Source organism: Panicum virgatum, chromosome 3N, assembly GCF_016808335.1.
Source record: "Panicum virgatum strain AP13 chromosome 3N, P.virgatum_v5, whole genome shotgun sequence".
Lineage (NCBI taxonomy): Eukaryota > Viridiplantae > Streptophyta > Magnoliopsida > Poales > Poaceae > Panicum > Panicum virgatum.
In genome coordinates, this window is record NC_053147.1 from 8,482,317 (window position 1) to 8,484,592 (window position 2,276).

At 48.4% G+C, this 2,276-nt stretch overlaps 1 protein-coding gene across 1 annotated transcript; it reads left to right on the top strand.

Moving 5' to 3' along the window:
• Nucleotides 1-271: 271 nt before the first annotated feature.
• LOC120664142 lies at nt 272-1,413 on the top strand. The gene is made up of 2 exons (XM_039943174.1): nt 272-668; nt 950-1,413. Exons 1-2 carry the CDS (start codon nt 439-441, stop codon nt 1,182-1,184), a joined length of 465 nt encoding a protein of 154 aa, XP_039799108.1. The 5' UTR covers nt 272-438; the 3' UTR covers nt 1,185-1,413.
• The last annotated feature ends 863 nt before the right edge of the window (nt 1,414-2,276 follow it).

Here is a 2,276-nt window from a genome sequence, read left to right on the forward strand (position 1 = left end):
TACGCAAGGCCAGGTCAAAAGAGGACAGCGAAAACCATTGGACCAGTAACCTCCTCTAGATAAAGTAAGAACGATTTTTAATTGGGCCCTAAATTAAAAGGCCCTACTATCTGGTGTCTGTAAAGAAGAAGGCCGCCATTCGCCGCCCGGTTTGCGGTCTATCTGGGCTGGGCCCCAATGCACTTCCTCGGCCCGCATAAATGGGCCAAGCTGGTCCAGCGTATTTTTTTTCCAAAAAAAAAGCAGTCGTCGCGGGTCCCGCAGCCACACCCGAAGCAGCGAGCCAGGGAGCACTAGCCAGCAGACAAAACTCGTTATCCAGAAGAGGGCTGCTGCCCTGCCCTCAAGATACGCTATCCAAACCTCTCAAAAACCACACCGAGCTTGCTCGGCTCGGCAGTCGGCAACACAGCCGGAAAATATCCCCTTTTCTTATCCATGGAGGCGGCCGCGCTCACGATACGCTCCACCTCCCTGCGTCCCGCCGCCGCCGCTCCTGCGCACGGCAACCGGCGGGCCGCGCGCGCGGCGGCCGTGCCTCGCCGCAGCCGGGCGCCGGGCGGCAGACTTCGGGCTTTGCCGCCGGAGCTCAGCGAGATCCTCAGCCCCAAGCTGGTGCCCGGCTCGCCGTCCGACACCGGCGACGTCTCGTCGCTCATCCCAGTCAGGCGAGTGCCACATGTATTCCCTGCTTGTCCTAGCACTAGTCAGGTTATAGTGTTGTTTCATGCATGTTTTTCCCCCCCACCGAAATATCTCAAACAATACTTTTTAAGACTGTAGTCTTCAACTTGATATTACTCTCACTTTTTAGTCAGGAAACGCAAGGAACTGCAACACTTATTTATTCAGTCAGCCACCGATCATTAATGCACAGGATCAAGCTGGCACTGCTTTCAGTGTTCATGATTAGTTTCTGACATCGGTTGTGCTGATTTGCGCTTTGCAGTGCTCTGATGCTGCTCTTCTACTTCGTGTCCAACTGGGTGGTGCCTGAGTTGCTCATGAAGCGGCTCCAGCCCAAGGCCGAGGACCAAGAGGCATCAGCAGCGGCATCCATGTCGTTCTCCGGGGACGCCACCGATGGCCAATCGGATGGCGACGACGCCCGTCCTAAGATCCGGCTGAAGGTGATCAAGAAGCAGAAGAAGAAGAAGAACAGAAAAGCGCCTGTGGAGGTCTAGCACGCATACACAGTTTACATGCATGGAGGCGTCCCTGATGATTAAGTATTGACAGACATCAGAACAAAGTGCCTCTGAAGAAGAAATGCTACAGGAGTAGTACTTAGCGTTGTCTGATATATATGCATATTGTACTTTGTCTCTTCTGAATAAAACCTACAATGTTATTGTTTGCGCTGTATACATTGAATCAATGATGATGGATGATAGACGTTACTATTTTCTGAAATACAGGTATCAAAGAACTGCCTGACCTTGGGAACTAGTACCGACAACAATCATGTAATTGTCCACAGTCCACACCTAGCTGCAAGTTTGGGAATCACAGATGCATTATTTCTGAGAGAGAAGAGACCATCCATAAGTGCATGGGCCATGGCAATGAGAATCCAACATGCCCTGAAGGTTGTTGTGGCTTTAGCCATGGGCCTAATACCAACAGTAGCCCATGGAATTTTGAATAAGAAGTTTGGAAAACACTATCATTTTTCGGCCCAGTTCGTGGCCTGGCCCATGTCTGGCTAAATCCTATCGATCATTGAGCATAGACCCTGATTGATTGTGAATTATTGCAACAGGTTAGGTTTTTGCAATTCGATAATCTTTTGCGTTGAATGCTTCACAAGCTAAAACAATCAGAAGCTCGTTTTTTTTGTGTGGATCGGAACAGATTGGATTGTTTCATACAATCCAACACTCTGATCCTTGTAGCATGTAGATGTACATTCCTACAACCTGCAATCTGTCTTTCACAATCTACAAGGTCAAACAAAGATGCCTATTGCCTCACTCGTGTAAACAGAGCAAGCTTCTTATCCCTAGTTTCCTATTCGCTAAAAAAAAAGTAAACTAATTGTGTTTATGAGTTAGCAATGGCTGTGTCTTTCAGTACTAACTAACTTTATTTTTGAAAAAAAAATGATGCGTTTGGATGCGAAGTAGGAGGCACAGATGACAAAACCTAATTCAGTTTGGAGCTGCAACACAGGGCTAGGGGCGTTTGTGTTGCAGCTCCAAACAAAACGGAACAAATACCTAATTCAGTTGTTGGTGGGGTGGGTCAAAGTCCACAAATCCCTGAACCTGAACTGA